The sequence below is a fragment of the Emys orbicularis genome, chromosome 1 (assembly GCF_028017835.1).
Source record: "Emys orbicularis isolate rEmyOrb1 chromosome 1, rEmyOrb1.hap1, whole genome shotgun sequence".
Taxonomy (NCBI): Eukaryota; Metazoa; Chordata; order Testudines; family Emydidae; genus Emys; species Emys orbicularis.
The window spans coordinates 146,422,112-146,447,641 of NC_088683.1; the positions used below are offsets into that span (position 1 = coordinate 146,422,112).

The 25,530-nt window shown below is 48.3% G+C and overlaps 1 protein-coding gene across 1 annotated transcript in view; it reads right to left on the bottom strand.

The window, feature by feature from the left end:
* Window positions 1–25,530, bottom strand: part of LOC135873059 (alpha-2-macroglobulin-like) — a 1,316,454-nt gene that overhangs the window by 901,639 nt on the left and 389,285 nt on the right. The window contains exon 19 of the mRNA XM_065397534.1: window positions 23,957–23,982. Coding sequence (XP_065253606.1) covers window positions 23,957–23,982 — 26 coding nt within the window. The remainder of the gene's footprint in view (window positions 1–23,956; window positions 23,983–25,530) is intronic.

A 25,530-nucleotide genomic window follows, 5' to 3' on the forward strand; every position in this document is an offset into this window, starting at 1 on the left:
ATAAATGTTGACATGAAAGGAATGAAAGGGAGGCAAAAGACTAAATTAGTCCAAAGAAGAAAGCCTATTGATTTAACCCATAGACTACATTAAAATCATGCCTGGTAAACAAGAGAAGTGTGGGACCGGAAATCAATGGACCAAAACTGATATATTGAAAAGTAGACCTAATTGGTAGACAAAATAATGAGGGGATGGGCTATTCCACCCATCATTCCCTTTTGGGGTCCTCAGAAAAAGAGACTTTGGTGGTGGTGGTGGAGGGGGGGGGAAATTAGGGAATGCTGGCTAACTAAAAACCAGAAGAACAGGAAGGAGTAAGATTCAGCATGATGGCTGCCACCCCCACCATCTTCTGGGATCCTGGGATCCACTGTGACACTGTTGTGATTTAATTGTGCTAATCCCAAGAGATGTCCTGACCAGACCTGGGCAAAGAAGAGGTTCCGGATGACATCACCACCTCCACTGGCTCTGACTGAATCCCAAACACCATATGAGATGTGAAGCTTTGTCAGCATTCTCCACCCCCGGTGTGTCTTTTTCCTTCCCTATCTTACCTCTTCTCTTTCCTATCCCTCTCCTTTTGCTCTCTGTTCAATAAGAGTCTGACTTAGCCGGCCAAGACGGCATATTTTGCAACACTGATGTGAGCCTGTGACCAAAGAGGCAGCTCAAAGCAATGCTCTAAACAGTCTAAACAGTGGTACTCATTTGTCAGGCTCGGGGTGGCTGATCAGACCGTGTGCCTCACCTGTGTGTTTCCAGCAGTGAGGTTGCAAGTGAGAGTCAACACCATACAGAAGTTGCATTTCCCATCTGCACTGTCATTTCTCTCCCCTCTTGTGTGTGTTTCTCGTGTCTGTTAGGAAATGGGACTGGACTTTGACAACAAGAGGAACAACCCCAGTTCTAGTCTATCTCAACTAACTATTTCTCACATGGTGTCAAGTATCAGGGGGTAGCCATGTTAGTCTGTATCCAAAAAAACAACAAGGAGTCTGGTGGCACCTTAAAGGCTAACAGATTTATTTGGGCATAAGCTTTCATGGGTAAAAAACCACTTCTTCAGATGCACCCACCTAAAGGCTGTCAGAAGAGCTTTTTTTCCTTCTCAGGATTCCCTACAGCTAACAGGAAAGGGGGAAAGGAAGGGCATCTCTGGGCGTGGAGGGTGGGGCCCTTTGTACCATGAGATCCCTTACACAGCAGGAGGGAGCATTAATACTTCTGTCCCCACCATCCCCCTGTCCCTGCTCCCAGGGACAACAGGAGTCACACTCTCCTTCTCTCCCTGCTGCAGGGACCCCGAAGCACCAATTGCAGGAGAAGAAGGACCTGGCCCTGGAGGAAGCTGTTTTCAGCACCATCCTGGTGTATCTCCAGGTTGAAGAAAAGGTATTAACATACCCAGCTGAGCTGAATTCGAGTCTGTCCTTCCCCTTGCACCATCCCAACCCCTGTAAGGGGAGCTTGTCTTGGAGGATCCAGAACCCCGTAATAAGGGTGCTTATCCCATACGATCTAGGACCCCCAATATGCGGTGTTTCGCCTATCTTGGTCTCGAGGTGTTTGTCCCATGTTTCCCAGCATCTCCCTCCCCAGTAGACCCTGTCCCAATCCCTAATCCTGCCAGTGCAGGAGCAGACTTTGGTTTGGGAAGGGGGAGATTTTCCTGCCCCACCCCCATTGCATGGAGCCCTTGAGCTGGTGTGGGTGGGGTGGGGAGGTCCCTGACTAATAGGCTTTCTTCTTGGCAGCCCTACTTCTGGTGGGGGCAGGAAAAGGCTGAGCAGATCTGTTTCCTACATTCCATCCCCCTACCACCTGCTTTACCACGCATACGGTGGCCAGGTGACCCTGCGGCTGCACTGCTCCAAAGGGGCCCTGGGGAGAGACGATCTTGATGAGTGAGACACGGTGTCTGGCACCTGGGGAGGGAGCAAGACATGGAAGGAGGAGAGGCCTGCCTCCCCTGGGACTCTGGGGGGAAGATGTGTGGGGCTTCAAGGGGCAGAGAGTGTGGGATTCCTGGGACACAGGATTGGAGCTCAGGGAAGGAGGAAATTTTACATAATATTTGTGAGATTAGTGGGGGAGTCATGGGGCTGGAGGGGCAGCTTATTGTGGGGTCAGATGGAACCAGGGGGCTAGGAATGGCTGGGGTGCCAGGAAGTAGGAGTGGGGTGGCCCAGTGGGGCATGAGGGAGGGATTGGGGGGGTTTCCCAGCTGAGGGGCAGGAGGGATCTGAAGGGGTGGGTGTTCCCAGGTGGGCGGCGGGGGAGGATGGGGGATGGGATCCTGTTGGCTGTGACTGCAGCATGGTGTAGTCTTGTCTCTGGGAAGTGCCCGTGTGGCCTGACTCTCACAGCTCCTTTGTCGTCTTTGGGTGTCACAGGGGCTGACTGAGGAGCTGCCCCTGGACCACAGCCTGGCTCCACCCTCTGCAGATCCCTGGGCCCCATGTGCAGTCTCAGGTGTCCCACCTAGCATTCTGCCCCTTTGTGTGTCCTCCCAACTGGCTCCTCTGGCCCCAGTGCTGCTCAGGCCCAGAGCCAGGAGTCCTGGACCCTCTCACTCCCAGCTCACTTCCACACTGTGGCTGTTCCCCTCCTCTGTTCGCTCACTCCTGGCTGAGCTGGTGATTTCATTGCAGTAACATTACGATGGCCTTAGAGAGCAAATCACTGTAAGGATCATAGAAGGAGGGACAGCAGTGTCAAGTTGTGAGAACTCTATTCCAGCCCAGCCACTGACTGGCTCTGTGACCTTGTCCAGGTTACTTGCCTCTGGCCCAGGGGTGTAGTTACGGGTGGGCAAGGTGGGCCGTGGCCTACTCACTTAGCATCCAGGACCACCCCCCATCCTCAGCTCTGCTCCAGCCCCAGCATTAGCCCTGCCCAGACCTAAAGGACACAACACATCGGGTGCACACCCCCACGGCCCAACCGGAGGGGGAGGGACAGCAGCGGCATAGCAGTGGAGTGCCTGACGAGCGTGCTGCACATGTGCACGTGTATGCATCGTGGAGCAGGGGGAGGGTGGCTGGCCAGCTGGAGGGCCAGCAGCGACAATCATAAAACCCATAGGCCTGTTGCCTCGGGGAGACCGGCCCGACGTGGGGCGGTGCGACGGGGACGGGTGCCGGAAGTCATGCATGCTGGAGAAAGGTTTCTCCTCCCGGAGCTGGGTGCATACACAAGGTTCTGGGGGGGGGCCCTGACCAGAACATCCATTGCCCCCTTTAAGGCCGGCTGGAGTGAAGGGGGTGGGCAGAGGCAGGCCCCCCAATCCCTCCTGTCCCCCATCATTGCCAGCATACCTGAATTCGGGGCCCACTCAAATGTCCCATGTTAGCTACGCCACTGCTCTGAGTGCATCAATTTCCCCATCTCTGAAGTGGGGATTATCCTAACCCACTGTTACAAGGGGTTTGGATCCCTGGACCCTCTGCTCCTGCATCCCGAACCCCTGGGCCTGTTGCCTTGCAGTTTCATATCCCTACCTCACACTGGAAAGTCTACTACAGGCTCCTCTGTCTTGCCAGCAAACTGGAGACTGGCCGGGAATATGCCCCACTGCCGGCTGCCTGCACAGTGTGTTCACCATGGCCACAGGGAAGGAAATACACCCGTGTCCAGGCAGATCTTCAGTCTACTCCTCAGTCCCAGGAGCAGGAGCTGTAATGGAAGGCTAGACTGTGTTATACCAGTCAGCCACTAAGTGGTGCTGTATGTCACATACCTTATTTAAGCCAAGCTCAGCCCTAAGTGGCAGAGCACTAAAGGATGTTATAATGAACACATCTGCTGCGTCTCTCTTGGAGAAGGAAGCTCTGTAGTTAGTCCATATTTGGTACAGGAGCCTGACATGATAGTAGCAGCCCTGCAACCTACCATGTACAAAGTGTTGGAGCCCTGCACAGATACAAATTTATATCTGCGAATGCAGATATCTGCAAATATAAATTGGCATCCACAGAACCACAGGGTTCTCCTGGGAACCGCAGCGGTGAAAGGAGCAGACTATGGGGCCGCTGCCTTGGTGCTGGACTCTGCCCAGAAGCCCAGCTACTGTCCATAACAGCTTGGCTGTTCCATGCCCTGTTGTGTACCAGGCCTTCTGTAGAGACCCAGACAGCAGGCACTGACCAGCCAGCTGTCAGCGGAATTCACTACATGACACCTGCCAGTGGCGGGATCTGAATGGGGTGGCCAGGATGTGTGTCCCAGAGGGGAAAGGGCCCAGCAGCTCCTTTCATCAAGCCTTAGTGTGGGGGAAAGCGATCAAAGGAACATCCCTTGGCAAAGGTAGGGGAAGAGATGACAGACCTTAGGGCCCTTGCTCTAATCTGGTTGCCCCAACATAACAGCCATGCCAGGACCCCGTGATGCTGCCCCCGGGGCTGGAGGGAGCACTGGTCCTGAGGGAAGCTGGATTTTTGAGCACGCGTCCCCATCCCTACAGGAGCTCTAAAGGCCCCCATTGGGCTCTGTGCCACCACCCATCCCACATGGGTTTGTGGGGCAGACTGTCTTGAGCGACAGAGAGAATTGAGGCTCTTTATCTGAATCTCTCCCTGCCGGGCCCCTCTCACAAGCCCCCCCCACCCATCTCCCCAGGAACTGAAGAGAGCGATTCCTTGCCCAGGGGAGACTGGGAGCTGAAGGTTCCGCGGCACCTGGGAATGCCTAACATCATACCGATGGGTCCTAGAGATTGTTTGTTTGTTTATTTGCCATGGGTACTCATCCATTTGATTCCCCACCTCCCACAACACCCTTCCCCATCCTTCTCCAAGGACCCTTCTTACAAGTGTGTAGTACGACAAGAGGTAGACAGTCTCCTCCAGTTAGAAGCCATAGAACTGGTATCTCAACATCTGGAAGGAAAAGGGTTCTACTCTTGGTATTTCCTAATACCCAAGAGAAAGGGCGGGGCTGGAGACCTATATTAGACCTCAGAGCTCTCAACAAATTTGTCAAAGCTCAGAAATTCAAGATGGTTACTTTAGCAATGATCATTCAAGCTCTGGAACAGGGAGACTGTTTTTCTGCCCTTGACCTTCATTATGCATATTTTTACATCTTAATCCTACTCTCAGACGATGTCTCAAATTCTGTCTGGGACAAGACCACTACCAGTACAGGGTGCTCCCCTTTGGGTTAACATCGCCCCCAAGAGTATGTTTCAAGGTTCTCTCAGTGGTGGCCACCCACTTACGCTCCCAAGGGATCATGATTTACCCTTATGTGGACGATTCCCTCCTCAGCGTTCGGTCTCTCCAAGCAGCTCACCGAGTCACTGAAGCCGTGATGTGCTTGTTTACAGAGCTGGGCCTGCAGATCAATGCCCAGAAATCAACCCTTACTCCTGTGTAACGCCTGGAGTTATAGGCATTGACGTCGACTCTCTACAGGCGAGAGCTCTCCTACCTCAACACAGATTTCTCTCTCTAGCTACACCCACAGAGACAGTTCAAAACATCCCACAAATATCAGCCAGACACTGCCTACAACTCTTGGGGCATATGGCAGCAGGCACAGTGGTAATACCACACACCAGACTTTACATGTGGTGTTTTCAGATGTGGTTCAATTCAGATTACAGACCAAACAGGGACAGACTAGACCAGGGATCTGAAACTCAAATCACCACGAGGGCCACATGAGGACTAGTACATTGGCCTGAGGGCCGCGTCACTGAAACCTTTTCATACGATACTGTCAAGGTTTCTTCCCCACTTTGAACTTTAGGGTACAGGTGTGGGGACCTGCATGAACGACCCTCTAAGCTGCCACCACCAAATGATTTAAACAAACATTTATGGGAGAGCCATTTGGAACTCTGCCTTCCCCCAAATTTCCCAAGTCCCTAACCCTTCCCTGGGTATCCTTGAGACTAATTCCTCCCCCCCCCCCAAGTCCTTACACCCCTTTTCCTGGGTAGACTCGAGAGAACCCCTTCACCAATTCCCTGGTGAACACTTATCCAAAACCCTTGGATCCTAAAACAAGGAAAAATCAATCAGGTTCTTAAAAGAAGACTTTTAATTAAAGAAAAAAAGGTGAAAGGAATACATCTGTGAGATAAGAAAGCAAGATAATCTCACAGACAACAGATTCAACACACAGAGGATGTCACTCAGGGCAAAACTTTAAAGTTACACTAAAACCCAATTTGATTTTCCCTCTATTTTGCAAAAAGAAATCACAAATAGAAATAAAAGTAATTTAATACATTCCTTCTCTAATTACTCACTACCCTGTAGTAGTTGGAAGGTTCCTTCTCCCCGTCCGGCAAAAGCACACACAGAGCAGACAAACACTCTCTCCGCCTCCCTCTTTGAAACTGTCTTGTCCCCTTATTGATCCTTCTGGTCAGGTGCCAGCTAGGTTATGTGAACTTCTTAACCCTTTACCGGTAAAAGAGGAATTAACCCTTAACTGTATGTTTATGACACGGCCCCCAAATCATCGACAGTGTTGGACCGCACTGGCTGTGATTTTTTCCTAGAACTTTAGGAGAAAACAGAATTAAGAAGACACATGCACCTTTACATATACTACTGATTATGTAAAAACTAACAATATTTTTCACATTTCAAGGTCGATTTTAACCAGTTGATTCTGGAAAACTTTCATGGGAGAGGGCATCAGCCACTTTGTTAGAAGCTCCTGAAATGTGTTGTATTTCAATATCAAAATCTTGGAGAGCTAAACTCCACCAAAGAAATTTTTTGTTATTTCCCTTGGCGGTATGAAGCCATTTCAGCGCAGCATGGTCGGTTCGTAGTTGGAAACGCCATCCCCAAACGTATGGGCGTAGCTTTTCCAGCGCGTACACAATGGCATAGCATTCCCTTTCACTGATTGACCAGTGGCTTTCCCTCTCAGACCGTTTTTTTGCTGAGAAACACAACAGCATGGAATTCTTGATCCGGTCCTTCCTGCATCAAAACTGCTCCCACACCACGCTCGGATGCATCTGTGGTTACTAGAAATGGTTTGTCAAAGTCTGGGGCCCTTAGCACAGGGTCAGACATGAGTGTTGCCTTAGGCTGGTTAAAGGCCTTCTGACACTCATCAGTCCACTGAACTGCATTGGGCTGTTTCTTTTTGGTTAAGTCTGTCAGTGGGGCAGCGATTTGGCTGTAGTGTGGTACAAATCGCCTGTAATATCCGGCCAAGCCTAAGACGGATTGGACCTGTTTCTTTGACTTTGGGACAGGCCACTTTTGGATAGCATCCACTTTGGCCTGTAGGGGGTTTATAGTTCCTTGACCCACCTAGTGTCCAAGGTAAGTAACTCTGTTTAGGCCTATTTGACACGTTTTAGCCTTAACAGTTAGTCCTGCCTCCCTTATGCGCTCAAAGACTTTTTCCAGGTGCTCCAGGTGTTCTGCCCATGAATCAGAAAAAATGGCCACATCATCAAGGTAGGCAACTGCAGATTCTCCCAATCCCGCCAGGAGACCATCTACAAGTCTTTGGAAGGTGGCGGGTGCATTTCGCAGCCCGAAAGGGAGCACATTAAATTCATACACCCCTGCCTGGGTGACGAAGGCTGACCTTTCCTTGGCGGGTTCATCTAGCAGTACTTGCCAGTTCCCCTTGGTTAAGTCTAAGGTAGAGATGAATTGGGCACATCCCAGTTACTCCAATAGCTCATCTGTGCGTGGCATTGGATAGTTGTCGGGACGAGTTACAGCATTTAGCTTATGGTAGTCCACGCAAAAGCATAGTTCCCCATCTGGTTTGGGAACTAGAACCACTGGAGATGCCCATGCACTGTTAGAGGGACGGATTACACCCATCTGTAGCATTTCCTGGATCTCCCGTTCTATAGCAGTTTTGGCGTGAGGAGACACCCGGTATGGTGGGGTTCTAATTGGGTGAGCATTACCTGTGTCAATGGAGTGGTATGCCCATTCGGTCCGTCCTGGGGTGGCCGAGAACATTGGCGCGAAGCTAGTGCACAGCTCCTTGATCTGCTGTCTCTGCATACGTCCAAGGGTCGTGGAGAGGTTCACCTCTTCCACGTCACCGTCACTTTTCCCTTCGTAGTAGACACCTTCAGGCCACTCCGCGTCATCCGTTCCCTGGGCTGTAAACTGGAAAACCTTTAATTCTCTGGAATGAATGGGCTTTAGAGAATCAACATGGTATACCTTAGGCTTTATATTGGAGGTGGGGGATGCTATGAGATAGTTAACAGCTCCCAGGTGCTTTTGGACCGTTAATGGCCCTTCCCACGATGCTTCCATTTTATGGGCCTGGAGCACCTTTAAGACCATGACTTGGTCTCCTACTTTGAAGGACCGCTCTCTGGAATGTTAATCATACCAGGCCTTTTGCTCTTCCTGAGCATCCTTTAGGTTTTCCTTAGCAAGGGCTAAAGAGTTTCGGAGGGTGCTTTGTAGGTTGCTTACAAAGTCTAGAATGTTAGTTCCTGGAGAAGGCGTAAACCCCTCCCATTGCTGCTTCACCAACTGTAATGGCCCCTTAACCTCGCGGCCATACACAAGTTCAAATGGTGAAAACCCTAAACTGGGATGTGGTACAGCCCTGTAGGCAAAAAGCAACTGCTGCAACACTAGGTCCCAATCACTGGAGTGCTCATTTATGAATTTACATATCATGGCCCCCAAAGTTCCATTAAACCTCTCCACCATGCCATTGGTTTGATGGTTGTAAGGGGTGGCAACCAAGTGATTCACCCCATGAGCTTCCCACAGGTTTTTCATGGTCCCTGCCAGGAAATTAGTTCCCGAATCTGTGAGGATGTCGGAGGGCCAACCTACCCTGGCAAAAATGTCTGCTATTGCCTGGCACACACTTTTAGCCCTGGTGTTGCTTAAAGGTACTGCTTCCGGCCATCGGGTGGCAAAATCCATGAAAGTTAGTATGTATTGTTTTCCTCTTGGTGTCTCTTTTGGGAAAGGACCCAGAATATCCACAGCTACCCACTGAAAGGGAAACTCAATTATGGGGAGTGGCTGGAGAGGGGCTTTGACCTGGTGTTGGGGTTTTCCCACTCATTGGCACACCTCACAAGACCCGACATAATTAGAAATGTCCTTGCCCATTCCCTGCCAGTGGAAGGACTTCCCCAACCGGTCTTTGGTTCTGTTCACCCCAGAATGGCCACTAGGATGATCACGGGCTAAGCTCAAGAGCTTTACCCGGTACTTAGTTGGAACTACCAACTGTCTTTGAGGATGCCAGTCTTCCTGGTGTCCACCAGAAAGAGTCTCCTTGTATAAAAGTCCTTGTTCTACAACAAACCGGGATTGGTTAGAAGAGCTGGGAGGTGGTGGGGTGCTTCGTGCCGTCGCCCAAGCTTTCTGAAGGCTGTCATCTGCTTCCTGCTCGGCTTGGAACTGTTCCCTTGATGCTGGAGACATCAGTTCCTCCTTGGATTGTGGACTTGGGCCTGGTCCCTCTGGAAGCAATGCAGGGGGTGGGGTTGTTTCCGTTGACTGTGAACCACTCTCCGCTGGTGCACTATGTGGTATTTCAGGCTCTGGCTAAGCCTCTTAGGTAGGGTTATCTGCTGGTTCTGCCAGTTCAGGCTCGCTGGTGCCCTCTGGCGTTGGAGTTGTAGACAGGGTTGCAAGCGCTGGACTCAGTGCTGGCAATGGTTCTGGTGCTGGTTGCGTTGCCAGTTCCGGTTCTGGGACTGGATCCAGTACGGCTGTAGCACTCGTGGGCAGGGGATCTGGTTCCACCACCTCTGTCTGGGTCTCTGTGACATAGACAGGGCCCTGGTGGGAGGCTCAGGAACAGGGATAGGTATGAAAGTTTGCTTAGACTGGCTGCGCGTGACCATTCCCACCCTCTTGGATAGCTTCACATGGTTGGCTAAGTCTTCCCCCAGCAGCATGAGGATGGGATAATTATCATAGATTGGAAAAGTCCACATTCCTGACCAGCCCTTGTACTGGACAGGCAACTTGGTTGTAGGCAAGTTTAAAGAGTTTGACATGAAGGGTTGAATTGTCACCGGGGCCTCTGGGTTGATAAATTTGGGGTCCACTAGGGATTGGTGGATAGTTGAAACTTGTGCTCCAGTGTCCCTCCACGCAATAACCTTATTTCCGCCCACTCTCAAGGTTTCCCTTCGCTCCGAGGGTATTTGAGAGGCATCTGGGCCTGGGGACCTTTGGTGTGATTGTGGTGTAATGAACTGTAATCTCTTTGGGTTCTTGGGGCAGTGGACCTTTATATGCCCCAGCTCATTAAATTTAAAACATCGTTCCGCTAAGGGGTCACTGGGGCGAGGTGGGTTGCTGGAGACTGGTGTGGTGGGACGAAAAGGGGTTTGGGGTTTACCTTGGGATGTAGGTGGGGCCTTGGGCTGCTCCCAGTGGTAGGGTGTGGTTTGAGGGTGTCCCTTCTGATCTTCGCTCAAACTGCGACCAGCGTTGTTCCTCTCTGCTCCCTCCACCCGTTTTGTGTTGATTTTCACTGCCTCTCTGGAGGTCTGGGACTGCTCGTATTGATCAGTGTAAGAAGCTAGACTTTCGGCTGAGTCTGTTTTCTTATCCCATAACCACTGTTTTATACTATCCTTGGTCATATTCAGGAATTGTTCCTGAGTCATCAAATCCACCATTCCTTGAAAGGTAGTTACACCCCTGCCGTCGACCCATTTCTCTAACAGATCCTTTATCTGGTGTACATAAGCCACATTACTTAGTCCAGGCCCCCTCTGAAGGGCTCTAAATTTTACTCTGTAATTGTCAGGTGTAACTTTAAATTGTTTCAAAACCAAATCCTTAAATTTACCATAGTCAGAAGCCTCCCCAATAGGCATTTTGTTGAATACGTCTAGAGCTCTTCCAGTCAATTTTGCTACCAATGTGGTCATCTTCTGATCTTCAGAAATGGCATGGAGTGTGCACAGTCTCTCAAAGATGAGGAAATATTCAGCAATATCACTGGATTCATTATACTGTGGACATAATCACTCCCATCCGTGGATTTTGGTTGGAGGATTGTTAGGATTATTTGGTGTATTCGGCTGAATCCTTGCTAACTCCAGTGTATGCTTCTGGGACTCCCTCTGGATCTCCATAGCCCTCTGGTGGTCAGCCTCTTCCTTGGCCCTTTCTGCTTAAACCCTTGCCTTTTCAATTTCCAAAACTCTTTCATGGGTAGCTGCCTCTGCCTCCCGTTTGGCTTTTTCTTCAGCCTCAAATCTGGCCATCTGTCTATTGTGTGCTTTTGCTTTTTCTTCAGCCTCAAATCTGGCCAATTCCAGTTTCTTTTGTGTGTCTGTTTCTGTCATGGTTCCCCCACCCCCCTCAGAGTAAGAAAGAAACAAAAAAACTTGGTTTTGTGACTTCTTTTGCAAAATGGTAATTGCTTGCTAGCTCTCACAGTTTGAAACCTTTCTCTAACAAAAACCTTTGTTAAAAAAATTAACACCTCTGCCTTCAGGCAAAGAGTGATAAAGATCTGTCTCTCCTTCAGCTCGGAGAAGAGAAAAAAAATCTTACTGGCTTTTGGTTCCAAATGAATCCCACAACTGTCACCATGTCAAGGTTTCTTCCCCACTCTGAACTTTAGGGTACAGATGTGGGGACCTGCATGAACGACCCTCTAAGCTGCCACCACCAAATGATTTAAACAAACGTTTATGGGAGAGCCATTTGGAACTCTGCCTTCCCCCAAATTTCCCAAGTCCCTAACCCTTCCCTGGGTATCCTTGAGACTAATTCCTCCCCGCCAAGTCCTTACACCCCTTTCCTGGATAGACTCGAGAGAACCCCTTCACCAATTCCCTGGTGAACACTTATCCAAAACCCTTGGATCCTAAAACAAGGAAAAATCAATCAGGTTCTTAAAAGAAGACTTTTAATTAAAGAAAAAAAGGTGAAAGGAATACCTCTGTGAGATAAGAAAGCAAGATAATCTCACAGACAACAGATTCAACACACAGAGGATTTCCCTCTGGGCAAAACTTTAAAGTTACACAAAAACCCAATTTGATTCTCCCTCTATTTTGCAAAAAGAAATCACAAATAGAAATAAAAGTAATTTAATACATTCCTTCTCTAATTACTCACTACCCTGTAGTAGTTGGATGGTTCCTTCTCCCCGTCCGGCAAAAGCACACATAGAACAGACAAAAACTCTCTCCCCCTCCCTCTTTGAAACTATCTTATCCCCTTATTGGTCCTTCTGGTCAGGTGTCAGCTAGGTTATTTGAACTTCTTAACCCTTTACCGGTAAAAGAGGAATTAACCCTTAACTGTATGTTTATGACAGATACAAAAGTATAGTAAAAAATGAAGAGTAATAGAGTATGCTATTAATGTATTAACTTTTTAAAAACTTTAATGCGAAGAGGGGTTTTAATAAAATACAAACACCTGTAATTATTCCTTATGTGGTCATTAACACTGATGACGATCTACACTAACAGTCTATCAATATAGCTGTAATGGCAGGAACTTTTTAAAGTAACTATTCATACAAAATATGTTGCCACTTTTAACAAACATTCTTCCCAACTACTCACAGCTGAACTTCGTATCTCGGACTGCTCGTCTAGTCCATGAGGCCCTGGCCCTGCCCCGTCTCTTCTCCGCCTCCTACCCTGAGCGTGCCGCGTCCCTGTTCCTCTCCCCTCTCTCCTGGAAAGTCCTAAGCATCTGTTTGGCAGTGGGAAGTGCTGGGAGGTAGGCGGAGGAGTGGAGACATGGTGCGCCCCGTTGGGAGAGAAGGGGGGTGGGGAGGAAGGGGAGCTTGGCTGCCGGTGGAGTCGTCGCCTATGACAGGCCACAGGAAATAACTCTGCGGACCGCATGTTTGAGACCCCCTGGACTAGACAAACCGCTGTCACTACCCACCAGGGTCAAAATCTCCCTAGACTGGTGGAAAGACCCAGCCACCATTTGCAAAGGGATCCCCTTCATGCAAAAACCTCCATCATTGCTCCTCAATACTGACGCATCACTCACAGGATGGGGTGCACATCTGAAAAACCTCAAAACACAAGGAAAATGGTAACCCGTGGCGATATCTCTCCACATCAATCTCCTTGAGCTAAGGGCAGTCAGAAATGCCTGCACCTACTTCCTCCATATGATCAAAGGGTCACATATAAAAGTCCTAACAGACAACGTTGCCTGTATGTTCTACCTAAATTGACAAGGGGGAGCCTGGTCTTCCTCCCTCTGCCCGGAAGTGATGAGACCATGGAACTGGTGTATATCCAATGACATTACACTGTCAGCAGCCTACCTCCCGGCTACATAGAACTTGATGGCGGACAGTCTCAGATGCAAATTCCCACATTACCATGAGTGAGAACTAGACCCAGTTGTACTTCATGATCTATTCAGGTGGTGGGGGACACCAACCAAACACCGGTTCGCCACTTACCTGAACAAGAAATGTCCATGCTATGGTTGCAGAGCGGAGATAGGACAAAACTCTCTTGGCAATGCTCTCCTCTCCCTTGTGATGGGGACCTCCTTTACACCATCCCTTCCTTTCACCTGCTATCAAAGGTCCTACTGAAAATAAAAAGAGACAGCGCACACATCATTCTGATCGCTCCTACATGGCTGAGACAGACCTAGTATCCTTACCTGTCACAGCAGGCGACTCGCTTACCATTCTCTCTTCCACTCACTTCACATCTCCTTTTGCAGAACAGAGGACATACCCTACCTCGCAACCTGGCAATTCTCCACCTCAAAGCATGGCTTCTTCTTGGTTCAAACACCTAGAGAACTCATGTGAGATGGAAATGAAAGAGGAATTATTACACAGCAGAAAATCCTCGACACAACGTACTTACCTGCAAAAATGCTTTAGGTTATGGATTTGCTGTACATCCCAACAAATTTCCCTGACATCCATGACTCTTCCGCTCATCTTAAACTATGCACTGGCCCTAAAAAGATCAGGGCTGACTATAAGCTCTCTTAGAGTCCACCTAGAAGCTATAACAGCCTTCCACCATCTAGCAGAGGGGTACTCAAATGTAAAATTACAGAACTACTAACTGTGGTTTGTAACCTCATTTAAATATGCATCTGCACCAAATAACAGGAGTCATGACCCCCATTTTTAAAAAGGTGTCCCGAGGTGATCCCAGCAATGACAGGCCGGTAAGCCTGTCTTCAGTACCAGGCAAACGGACTGAAACTATAATAAAGAACAGAATTGTCAGACAGATAGATGAACATAATTTGTTGGGGAAGAGTCAACATGGCTTTTTGTAAAGGGAAATCATGCCTCACCAATCTACTAGAATTCTTTGAGGGGGTCAACAAGCATGTGGAAAAGGGGGATCCAGTGGATATAGTGTACTTAGATTTTCAGAAAACCTTTGACAAGGTCCCTCACCAAAGGCTGGTAAGCTAAGTAAGCTGTCAGAGGATATGAGGGAAGGTCCTCTCATGGATTAATAACTGGTTAAAGGGTAGGAATAAATGGTCAGCTTTCAGAATGGAGGGAGGTAAATTGTGCTGTCCTCCATGGGTCTGTACTGGGACCAGTTGTATTCAAAATATTCAGAAATGATCTGGAAAAAGGGGTAAACACTGAGGTGGCAAAATTTGCAGATGATACAAAACTACTTAAGATTGTTAAGTCCAAAGCAGACTGTGAAGAGCTACAAAGGATCTCAAACAACTGGGTGACATGGCAACAAAATGGCAGATGAAATTCAATGTTGATAAATGCAAAATAATGCACATTGGAAAACATAATCCTGACTGTATACATAAAATGCTGGGGTGTAAATTGGCTGTTACCACTCAAGAAAGAGATCTTGGAGTCATTGTGGATAGTTCTCTGAAAAACACCCACTCAATGTGCAGCGGCAGTCAAAAAAGGTAATTGAATGTTGGGAATCATTAAGAAAGGGATAGATAATAAGACAGAAAATATCATATTGCCTCTATATAAATCCATGGTATGCCTGCATCTTGAATACTGCGTACAGATGCAGTTGCCCCATCTCAAAATATATATAGTGGAATTGGAAAAGGTTCAGCAAAGGGCAACAAAATTGATTAGGGGTATGGAACAGCTTCGGTATGAGGAGAGATTAATAAAATTGGGACTTTTCAGTTTGGAAAAGAGATGACTAAGGGGGGATATGATAGAGGTCTATAAAATCATGACTGCTGTGGAGAAAGTATATAAGGAAGTGTTATTTACATCTTCTCATAACACAAGTCTTCTGGAATCTCTCCCATCTTCCATGATTTTGTGAAGATAATTGGTAATGGCTCGGGTATCGCCTCAGTCAGCTCCTTGAGTATTCTAGGATGCATTTCATCAGGCCCTGGTTACTTTAAGACATCTAACTTGTCTAAGTATTTTTTAACTTGTTATTTCCCTATTTTAGCCTCTGATCCTACCTCATTTTCACTGGCATTCACTGTTAGACATCCAATCACTACCAACCTTCTTGATGAAAACAGAAACAAAGAAGTCATTAAGAAAAAGAAAAGAAAGCAATCCAGTTGGTTTGACAAGATCTGTTCTTGACAAATGCATGCTGACTGTTACTTATCACCTTATTATCTTCTAGATTTTTTTTAAAATTTATTTGCTCCACTATCTTTCCTGGTACAGAAGTTAAGGTGACTGGTCTGTAATTCCCTGGGTTGTCCTTATTTCTCTTTTTTATAGATGGGCAAATTAAGTGCCATTTTCTAGTCTTCTGGAATCGCTCCCGTCTTCCATGAGTTTGTGAAGTTAATCAGTAATGGCTCAGATATCGCCTCAGTCAGCTCCTTGAGTATTCTAGGATGCATTTCATCAGGCCCTGGTTACTTTAAGACATCTAACTTGTCTAAGTAATTTTTAACTTGTTATTTCCCTATTTTAGCCTCTGATCCTACCTCATTTTCACTGGCATTCACTATTAGACATCCAATCACCACCAACCTTCCTGATGAAAACAGAAACAAAGAAGTCATTAAGCACCTCTGCCATTTTCACATTTTCTGTTATTGTTTTTACCCCCTCATTGAGTAATGAATGAGGGGGTAAAAACCCTGTCCTTGGTCTTCCTCTTGCTTCTAATGTATTTATAGAAGGTTTTGTTGTTACCCTTTATGTCTCTAGCTAGTTTGATCTTATTTTGTGCTTTGCCCTTTCCAATTTTGTCCCTACATACTTGTTTTATTTGTTCATCCTTTGTAATTTGACCTAGTTTCCACTTTTTGTAGGACTCTTTTTTATTTTAAGATCATTGAAGATCTCCTGGTTAAGCCAGGGTGGTCTCTTGCCATACGTACTATCCTTCCAGTGGGATAGTTGCTCTTGTGCCCTTACTAATGTCTCTTTGAAGAACTGCCAACTGTCTTCAATTGTTTTCCCCTTAGACTTGCTTCCCATGGGATCTTCCCTACCAACTCCCTGAGTTTGCTAAAGTCTGCCTTCTTGAAATCCATTGCCTTTATTTTTCTGTTCTCCCTCCTACCATTCCTTAGAATTATGACTTCTACCATTTCATGATCACTTTCACCCAAGCTGCCTTCCACATTCAGATTCTCAGCCAGTTCCTCCCTATTTGTCAAAAGCAAATCTAGAACAGCTTCTCCCGTAATAGCTTTCTCCACCTTCTGAAATAACGAATTGTCTCCAATAACTTGTTGGATAATCTGTGCCCTGCTGGGTTATTTTCCCAACAGATTTCTGAGTAGTTGAAGTCCCACATCACCACCAAGTCCTGTGCTTTGGATGATTTTCTCAGTTGTTTAAAAAAAAGCCTCATCAACCTCTTCTTCCATTTTTAAATATAAAGCAACACCTCCTGCCTTTTTTCCCTGTCTGTCCTTCCTGAGCCAGCTGTACCCTTCTACACCAATATTCCAGTCATGCGTGTCATAGTTGTGTTTATTTACTAGCATTTTGAGTTCTTCCTGTTTTTTCTGCATACAGCTCGCATTAGTATACAGACATCTAAGATACTGATTTGATTCCACCCCCCTAGTTCTGTCTTGTCTCTCCCTTATCCCTGCTATATCAGCCCATACTCCCCCCATATTCCGACCCTTCCCTCAAGTCTCCTTGTTTTTGACTTATCTATGAGCTTTGGTCAAGCGGGGCACTTGAGCTGCCACCAAAGACTGGGATGTGCTGCCCCAATAACAGACAGAGTGCCACCTCTTTCTATTGGCTGCCCCAGGCACCTGCTTCCTTCGCTGGTGCCTGGAGCCAGCCCTGGTCAGAGGGCCGGATGATCCTCAATAATTCCTCTCTAACATCTTGGATATAGACCCCTGACAGGCAGCATACCTCCCAGAATGCCATGTCAGGGTAACAGATAGGTGCCACCATCCCCCTCAGAAGAGAATTAGCAACTACCACTATCCTACATTTCCTCCTGGGAGTGGTGGCTGCAATCCTCCCAGCCTTGGGAGTTCATGGCTTCTCCTCCTCCACCTTTGGGGATGATTCCTCATTGCTCGTTTCCAGGGCAGCATATTGGTTTTCCATCACCATGGTGAGTGGGTTGGGATAGGGTTGGAGCATTGCCTGCTGCCAGAAGCAACCAGCAGCCAGTGTCCTCCCTGTGACTGAGTCATACCCTCCTCCCCCAGTGGTGTGATAGCAATCCTCTGTAGCTGGATAGCTTCCTCAGTTTTGGATGTCTCCATATGAATACTTTCATGAAAATCCTCATGGGCATGGATGCTCCTCAGCCTAGCTACCTCGTCCTGTAGCATTCCCACCTGCTTCCTGAGAGATTCCACCAGCAGGCACCTTTCACACTGGATGGTCCCCCCAGCCTGGTTTTCTGTGAGTGGGAAATGCAGGCCACAGTCTCTGAAAATCCACAACAGGATCTGGGTAAAAGCATCCATGGTTAGGTTGTCTGTATGGATACAGGCGCAGGTGGAGGAGACAGGATCAGTGTTGGCACTGGCGATATGGCCCTTCCTAACCATAGCTATTATATTACGTCTCCCTCCCACAAACTCCCTCTCAAACTCCCATTTGCGGTCCCCTATTGGCTACCAAGTTTGCAATATGACCTCTCTGGATACTATTCACACACACTCCACAAGGTCTATCTTCTCATCTGTCACCTTCTTCAAGAATGTCCCTATCTCAGAGATCTGTAGAGCGGCGACAATATGTGTCAGTCCACACCTATGCAGAACTCTATGCGCTCGCCGGAGACTCTGCCTCCGATGGCATCTTCGGCTCCACAGTACTATCATCTGTAACTGACCTGACCCTGAAGTCCCAGCCCCCCACATGGGTACTGCTTGGGAGTCCCCTAAAGTGAAACACCCATTGGGAGACTACTCAAAGAAGAAGAAGAAGTTACTCACCTTGTGCAGTAACAATGGCTCTTTGAGATGTGTGTCCATATAAAGGGGCGCATGCCATGCCCCTCCGGTTTGGCCCTTATGCCCCTCTTTTCAGAGACTCAGGGACACTTCCGGCTGGTGCAACACTGATGCTCTTTATTTGTGATCACGTCCCCACCACCAGTTTCCAACTATATACAGCCTTTTTAAAACAGGTTGGCCTATCACAGGCCTGGCCAGCAACAGATTAGGAGACTACCACCTCCCTCTGAGCCTGAGCCTGAGCCTGACCTTCCCCTCCTGGTCTCTGCCCTCCCCCCACTTCTGTTCTCACTTCCTCCCAGCCTTATAGCTCCTGCTAATGAGGTTGGCAGGTGTGGTCAGTTACCAGGCAAGCATCAGGCTATCTACCCAGCCCCAATCGAATTCCCCTGATTGGGGCTGGAGTGGCAGGAGCCAATTAAGGCCACTCTAGCAGCACCCTGCCACACACCTCCCCCTTAAGCCACTGCCAGGGGGGCCTGGGCTGGCCTCTTCTCCCCCTGCCTGGGAGGCTTCTCCAGGCAGTCCCGCTGCCGCCCACTGGGTGGTTCCCGGGATCTTCCACGTGGGGTTGGTCCATCCCCTAGCCACAAAAGGCGCACTAGGTCGGGAGGCGGTCCGCCCCACAGGTCTTCTGCTACCCACAAGTTCTCACACTAGTTGCAGCCTCATGGTCACCCTCCCTGCTGCTCCCCATTTTTGGTCAGCAGGTGAGCCAGGTCGGTCTGTACCTCACCCAGGCCGCCCGGGCCAAGGGGGTCTGGCTCTCCCTGCCTGGAGGCTCCCCTTCAGGCATTCCTTGGGGCCCTCCCTCCTCTCGTCCTCAGGGCCCCTTCCCCTGGGGTTCTATAACGGGACACTCCTTTCGTCCCTTGCTCTCTACTTCTCTCCCGTCTTCACTCTAGCTCTGTTGTCTAGGATCTTTCTCTCCTGTCCTCTGGGGATCTGGGTCCTCCCTCTCCCTGGGCCACTGGGCATAGAGGTCTCCATTCCCCTCATCGGGGTCTCAGCTTCCTTCTTGCTGGGGGATCCCCTCCCATGGCCTCCTTTCCCCTTTGGGACGGGGCCCCAATCTGTCCCCAGTACCACGGGTACGGCAACCCCTCTACCACCCCCACCAATTGCCAGGCAAATCGGCCACCGACCTCCAGGGGCACCTGGGCCGCAGGGCATGGCCTCCAATCCCCATTCTCACCCCAGGGATAAACCACTGGGGCTTCACCAGCTCTTGGTGAATGAGGGAGCAGGCCGAGGCCATGTCCACTAAGTCCCTCTGGGGCTTCCTCCTCACCCCTCACAGAGATGGTGGCCAGTCCTTGCCCCTGCTTCCTCCCTCCACCATTCGTCCAACCGCAAATATTGGCTAGCCCACACTCCATTGCTGGGCAATCTCTGCATTTGTATCCAGGCTGCACACATCGCCAACAGACCAACTGTCCCGGGCGACTAGGGGCTCCCTTGTTCTCCTCCTTTCTTTTCTCCAGGCTTCTCCCAGTGGGGTGGGAGGTTCTCAGGGTTTCTTCCCCCAGTGCAGGTCACGGCCTGTCCAGCCCTCCTTTCAAGGAACATCTGCCTCTGCGTATTCCTCAGTGAATTTGACAGCGGCCTCTACCATATTCGGCTGGTGCCGCCGGACCCAGAGTCACATGTTTTCTGGGAGGCCCTTCCCAATTTGTTCCAGGATCACCCTGTCCATAATCTCTCCCACCGCCTGGGTGTCTGGCCTAAACCGCCAAGTGGCCCAGTCCGCGAGTTTCTGGGCAAAAGCTCAGGCCGCCATCCTCCTGTCCACTGGGCCACCCACAACTTTTGTCTGTACTTTTCCGTGGACAGTCCAATCTAGTCTAGGATGGCCGCCTTCACCATGTCTTAATATTTGGCCTATTTGTCAGTTAAGACTATGTAGGCAGTCTGCACCTCACCGGCCAGATAGGTGGCCAATCTTAGGGCCCAGGTTGCCTTGTCCCATCTGGCGCCCATTGCCACCTGCTCAAATGTACACAGGAAGGTGTTGGAGTGGTCGGCTTGGCCCCTCTTACAGATTCCCAAACCTAGCGCGCGGCTGCCATCACCTCCCGGGGGACTCACCCATCAGTGCAGGAGCTGCTGCTGTACACTGGCCTGCTCTCTGATGAAGTCTTGGAGGGTTTTCTGTTGTTTGGCCTGCCAGGCAAGTAAGGCCTGCTGCTCCGCCTGGTGGGACTGCTGGAAGACCTGCAGGGTTTTCTGCAGCTCCTCTTGCTGTTTAGCTGTCTACTGCATGGTTCCCTCCATTCTTGGGTAGCCATGTCCTGGTGGTGGCTTTGGATCCTGGACAAGCCTCCCCATGTAACGGGGCACACGCTGTGCCCCTCTGGTTCGGCCCTTCTCTCCCTCTTCTCAGAGACTCAGGCAGGCCGTCCTTAGGCATATGCTCCATACACGGCTGAGTAGGGCAAACAAAAATTTGGGACACCCTTGGGTCTTAGTGTCCACCCTCCCGCCTCTTCCTTTCTCCCTTCTGACCCTTCCTGCAGGCTCCCACAGCTAGCTGCTGCAGCCTGGTGAGTCTTCCTCTGGAGGGGATCTAATACTTAAAAGTGAAAACGCCTTCCAGCCTGTCAGACCTATTAGCACAAGATTGAAACTGTTAAAGAGTGGTAATGAAGCCATTTAACAGGCATTTGCCAACCCCCAGGTATATACTGTCAGTTTCTGAATTTACTGACAAAAACAGTTGTGGATTACTGTAATATTTATTCAGAACATGTTAATCTACAGGACCTTAGTTTAGAAGTTGCTTTAAAAATATTTCATTAGTGTGTTGCTGAAGATGATAAAATCACATCTCTAAAAAATCCTTGCATAGATTTTTAGATGCACAATCTGAGTATTCATCTTTAGCGTTAAATGCTTGGATCTTCAGACATAGAGTTTTTAAAATAAATCCTTCAAAAGACCACCCTTATCCAAAATACACATTTTAATTTTAATTACTACAGTACAAAAAACTTGCTTCCCAAGTCTTCCTGTCCTTTCTGTCCATCCCTTTCTCCCTTCACCCCCCGTTGAAGAGAGCCCTTAAAGGGACAACGTCCCTTTCCAGCCAGATAGCTGGACAAAGGAGTTTCCCTTTCTTTACTTCTGACTATTTGATGAACTAGTTTTAAGAGACCCCTCTAGCAAAATCAGAACATTAGTAAGATATAAAATCCTTTGTTATGCCTAAAATCTTTGGAGATTTTTTTTAAAGTTGGTGAAATTTCATAAACATGTCTATTGTTATGGAGTGGAGATCACACAAGGTAAATTAGTGTTCCCTTTTTCTAAAAGCAATGAAAATTGTTATGAACACACTAAACCTCTGTGACTAATTAATTTAAAAAAAATCATTGTTTCACTGAGTTAAATATGTCACAATCTGGAATGATTACTTGATGAAGGCTTAGGAGTATATTTAACATATAAAATCAGCTTAGAAATACTGATTAAGAAAATGTAAAATAGAGAAGAGCTGCATCATGTATTCCATAATATTTAATGTTGTATTCAGCAGGGCAGCTGACTTGTCCTTACTACAAAGTTTTTGCAAATAAATCTGACAAACTTCAGGGTATATCAAAAAACCCAGGACTGACATTTTTTATTCCCAAATTTAGTGCTTTTAATTAGGTACCTTCCGCATGTCCAGTCTTCACCTTCTGGCATGCAGTGGAAAACTGCTCCATTTTCTTTAGAAAGAAATTGCAGAAGAGTTTTTTTTTTTCCAAATGTCATTTGCTTCATTTGGGTTCAGGGATTTGGCTAGAAGGGGGTGATCAGGGATGGGGAGGGAAGAGAGGATGGGGACAGTGGGGAGAGAGCAGGGACCTGGCAGAGTGGGGGCGGGGCCTGGGGCAGATCAGGGGTGGAGTATGGGTGGGACCACAGATAGAAGAGGTGGGCTGGGGAGCTAGCCTCCCCAAGCGGCAGCTTCACGCACCGCCCATGACAGCAGGTAAGAGCGGGTCGGCTCCCGCACACCCAGTGCCCACTGCACTCTCTTTAGGCAGGGGCCTTATTCACTAGGGTGACCAGATGTCCCGATTTTATAGGGACAGTCCCGATTTTGGGGTCTTTTTCGTATATAGGCTCCTATTACCCCCCACCCTCTGTCCCGATTTTTCACATCTGCTGTGTGGTCAGCCTATTATTCACAGAGCCTAATGTGTCAGTATTCTGCATGAGAGAGAGGGTACGGGGGTCTCTGTGGGGAACTGTGACTCTCTGCTGCTGTAAGGCAGGCCGGGTTGCTTGGAATCCTTTCCTGCTGTGGGGAAATAGAACAGGGGTGCATTCTTTTTGATAGCCAGAGCTTTGAATCTGTGGGCCCCGAAATAAACCCTCCAACAGAGATCTGTTATGCTGATGGCCTTTACACAGAGTAGGGCAGGCCTAAAGCCTGAACTAGACTAAACTGCACAGTTTTCTGCCAAACTCAGTCAAGGGTCATGTCCAGAGGAGGGGCGGGGCAAGGAGGGAAAGAATAAAAAGCCCCAGCAGCAGCACTAATGAAATATGTTCATGGCTGATGAAATATAATAACCGCTTGTGTGAAGCAATAGGTAACTTTAGCTAAATGCAAACTGACTCATGCAGATTCTCCTGTGGGTGATCTGTGACCCACTCCGTGATTCCAGCTATCTGCAAAAATAGCCAATCATAGATCCTCTTTAGGCGTCCCATGGAACCCCCCCTAATCTTTAACCAAAAGACCCCGGAAAATAACGTGTCTTAAGAAATGTACCCAAACTGGTGCCAAGTACCACCCCTGGGGAAAACCACCAAGCGCCCCTCTACCCAAATAAACACCCAATTCTCGGAAAATAATGAGGAAGGTACCAGGGGAGAAGGGGGAGGGGAGACTGACCCCGACCCTAGTTTCTTAACTCGCGGTTTGGGGGAGGGACTAACCCCAACCCTAATTTCTTAACTCATGACTATTGTTTGTACTTTGCTTGCGGTTTGACGAAATAAAAGCCCGCCTGCGAGCGGTCCTCGGGGTGTCAGTCTCCGGACTGCACCCCAGTGCACTGGTATGTATGTCAATAAACTGGCCTCAGGCTTGAGTCTTTGAACTAAAATCATTGCGTGGGTGTCTTTGACCACAACACTGCCTATCCCTCCCCACCCTGGGCTGTGAGTCCAGGCTACCATTGGGTATAGGGGCACCAGTTTAATAATACTTCATAGGGCCGCATAAATCCTAAGGACGGCCTTGGACTCAGGGACACTTCAGGATGGTGCAGCACCCATGCTCTTTATTTGTGATCACGTCTCCACAACCCGTTTCCAACTATATACAGGCTCTTTACAACAGTTTGGGGATCACAGGCCTGGCCAGCAACAGACTAGGGGACTCCCACCTCCCTCTGAGTCTGACCTTCCCCTCCTGGTCTCCGCCTTCCCCTTCCCCCACCCACCCGCTCTCACTTCCTCCCAGCCTTATAACTCCTGCTAGCGAGGCTTGAGGCTGGCAGGTGTGGTCAGTTACCAGGCAAGCATCAAGCCATCTACCCAGCCCCAATCCAATCCCCCTGATTGGGGCTGGAGTGGCAGGAGCTGATTAAGGCCTCTCTAGCAGCACCCTGCCACACTCCGTATGGGTGCTCCACAACCCACCCTCCTCCCCTGTACTTCAGAGTTCTTGTCAATGACTCTGCGGTAGAGAAGGAACTGAGGACAGTTAGCCCACACGCACTGACCAGCCTTGTGCCGCAGCACGATGAGAGACCGCACATGTGCGGGCCCAATGGACACTGCTACTGATGTTCTCCGATCAGCAGCGCAGGGATGCAAGCACACCTACAGTGGAGCACCCATAGGGCCACACGTCTTGAAGAACCATTGTTACTGCACAAGGTGAGTAACTTCTTATTGCATAGGATACAGCTATTATAAGTGAGATGAATGCATGCATCACTTTACAAGCATTTCTATAAAGTCAAAATCTATTTTAACACAAGTGAGCCAGACTTGTCAGTGTTCAGTGAGGCCTAAGGGCCTTGGCATAAGATAGCACCTGGTCTGTCAGTGTCACAGGGGCGACCAGAGCTGCATGCAGTATTCAAGGTGTGGGCGTACTGTGGGGTTATATATTAGCATTATGGTATTTACTGTCTTATTATCTATCCCTTCCAGTGGTTCTCGAACATTCTGTTAGCTTACTTGACTGCTGCTGCACATTATGCAGATGTTTTCAGAGAACTACCTATGGTGACTCCAGGATCTCCTTCTTGAATGGTAACAATTAATTTAGAGCCCATAATTTTGTGCGTATAGTCAGGATTAAGTTTTCCAATGTTCATTACTTTGCATTTACCAACATTGAATTTCATCTGCCATTTTGTTGCCCAGTCATCCACCTTTGTGAGATCCCTTTGTAGCTCTTTGCAGTCTGCTTTGGACTTATCTATCTTGAGTGATTCTGTATCCTCTGCAGACTTTGCCACCTCACCGTCTACCCCTTTTTCCAGATCACTTATAAATATGTTGAACCGCACTGATCCCAGTACAGATCCTTGGGGTACCCTGCTATTTACCTCTCTCCATTGTAAAAACTGACCATTTATACTTACCCTTTGTTTCCTATCTTTTAACATGTTAGTGATCCATGAGAGGACTTTTCCTCGTATCCCACAACTGCTTACTTTGCTTAAAAGCAAAGTGACCTTTTTAAAGGCTTTCTGAAAGTCCAAGTACACTGTATCCCCTGGATCATCCTTGTTCACGTTTGTTGACACCCTCTAAGAATTCTAATAGGCATGATTTTACTTTACAAAAGCCATGTTGACTCTGACATCCACCATTATGGAGTTTTCTGCTTTTGTAGTCTCTCTAATCTCTCTGATCATTTCACAATCACCATCACCATCACCATCTTGGTTAGTTAGTCAGAAGTGTATTCTTACAGCTCTAATATTATTCAAGCATGGAATTTCTATCCATAGTGATTCTGTGGTACAGTTTAATTCATTTAAGATTTTTACTATATGTGACTCTGTGCTTTCTTTCAAATATAGTGCCACTGCCCCACCAGCATGACCTACTTTGTTATTCCTATCTATTTTATAATCTGGTATTACCATGTCCCATTGATTATTATCATTCCACAAAGTTTCTGTGATGCCTATTATATCAATGTGCTCATTTAACGCCAGGCACTCAAGGT